Here is a 1407-nt window from a genome sequence, read left to right as displayed (position 1 = left end):
GCCCCCAGCTGCCCTCCCCTGCCGGCCTGGTCACCCCCAACTGCCCTCCCCTGCTGGCCTGATCGCCCCCAACTGCCCTCCTCTGCAGGCCATCTTGTGGCCACATGGGGGCGGCCATCTTGTGTGTTGGGAGTGATGGTCAATCTGCATACTGGTCATGACTAATTAGCATATCCGGTCGCAGCTAATTAGCATACCCCTCTCTTATTATATAGAATAACTATGTAACAAAAATTAAGGCACATAATTCCTTTGCCCCGATCATACCTCACAAGCCATTATAACTATAAATTCAATTTAATTTAAATTAAACTCCATCAATATTTATTAATAGTCTGTTATTATATGGCAAGTAATCTTTTTGGTGCTATCAACATTTCAAAAATGTGTAGAACACATTCTCACCTCTGAAGAAGTTTATATTCTTATTTATATGTTTCATAGTAAAATAATTCTGGTTACTAAAACAAAGGCCAAATAAACTAGCTAATCTCATGCAAGAAATCTTTTGTCTCCCACCTGAATGATAACTGATGCCTGTCTCAGATGGAGAAAATGCTGCCTGCACAGCAAGACCCTAAACCATCGTTGTAACAATATTATTCTGCGGAGCACCTCTTGGTGAAGCAGATCTTGTAGGTGCTGTCGTTCCTGTTCCTTTAGGAACACCTACCAAAAAGAAGAAAGATGAGAAATACAGTTTAAGAAGAAATGAGAAATTTATTTCATGCATCATCCCTTCTGTAATTAGCCTTTTTAGAGAAGAACAAATACAGTGGCAGATTAATAAAAGCAGTACTGATAAATATTTCTACAATTTATCCAAAGTGGTCATTCTCAAAATGAAAATAAAACATTAGGATATAGAAAGGGAAATGGGAAGGTGCACATGTGTACAAAATTCCAGTGCAAGATATATGATACACTAGAGGCCTGGTGCACAGATTCGTGCACATGGAAAGAAAATTAATTAGAAGGTGGCCAGCGGGGCGGGACTGGGTGAAAGGGGCCAGACATGCCCTGGAGCCAACCTCCCATGGTCCCTCCCTGTCCGGCCACACCTGGGGTGGCGCCGGGGCTTGCAGGGCATCTGCCAAGTGAGCAGGGTCCCTCCAGCAGGTGGGGTCCCTCAGCCTGGCCTGTAGGGATTGGGCTGAAACCAGCAATCCGACATCCCCTAAGGCAGCAGTTCTCAACCTGTGGGTCACGACCCCTTTGGGGGTTGAACGACCCTTTCACAAGGGTCGCCTAAGACCATCGGAAAACACATATATAATTACATATTGTTTTTATGATTAATCACTATGCTTTAATTATGTTCAATTTGTAACAATGAAATTGGGGGTCACCACAACATGAGGAACTGTATTAAAGGGTCGTGGCATTAGGAAGGTTGAGAACCACTGC

At 43.5% G+C, this 1407-nt stretch overlaps 1 protein-coding gene across 10 annotated transcripts in view; it reads right to left on the bottom strand.

Annotated features, from left to right (window-relative positions):
• MYO9A (myosin IXA) overlaps nucleotides 1-1407 on the bottom strand; it is a 423504-nt gene that overhangs the window by 109183 nt on the left and 312914 nt on the right. For all 10 annotated transcript variants that reach the window (XM_014530413.1, XM_014530418.1, XM_014530420.1 and 7 more), the window contains one exon: nucleotides 520-669. In XM_014530413.1, the coding sequence (XP_014385899.1) occupies nucleotides 520-669 (150 nt within the window). The remainder of the gene's footprint in view (nucleotides 1-519; nucleotides 670-1407) is intronic.

This window comes from Myotis brandtii, unplaced genomic scaffold, assembly GCF_000412655.1.
Source record: "Myotis brandtii unplaced genomic scaffold, ASM41265v1 scaffold74, whole genome shotgun sequence".
In the NCBI taxonomy this organism is placed as follows: Eukaryota; Metazoa; Chordata; class Mammalia; order Chiroptera; family Vespertilionidae; genus Myotis; species Myotis brandtii.
This window is presented reverse-complemented; position numbering and strand designations above follow the sequence as displayed.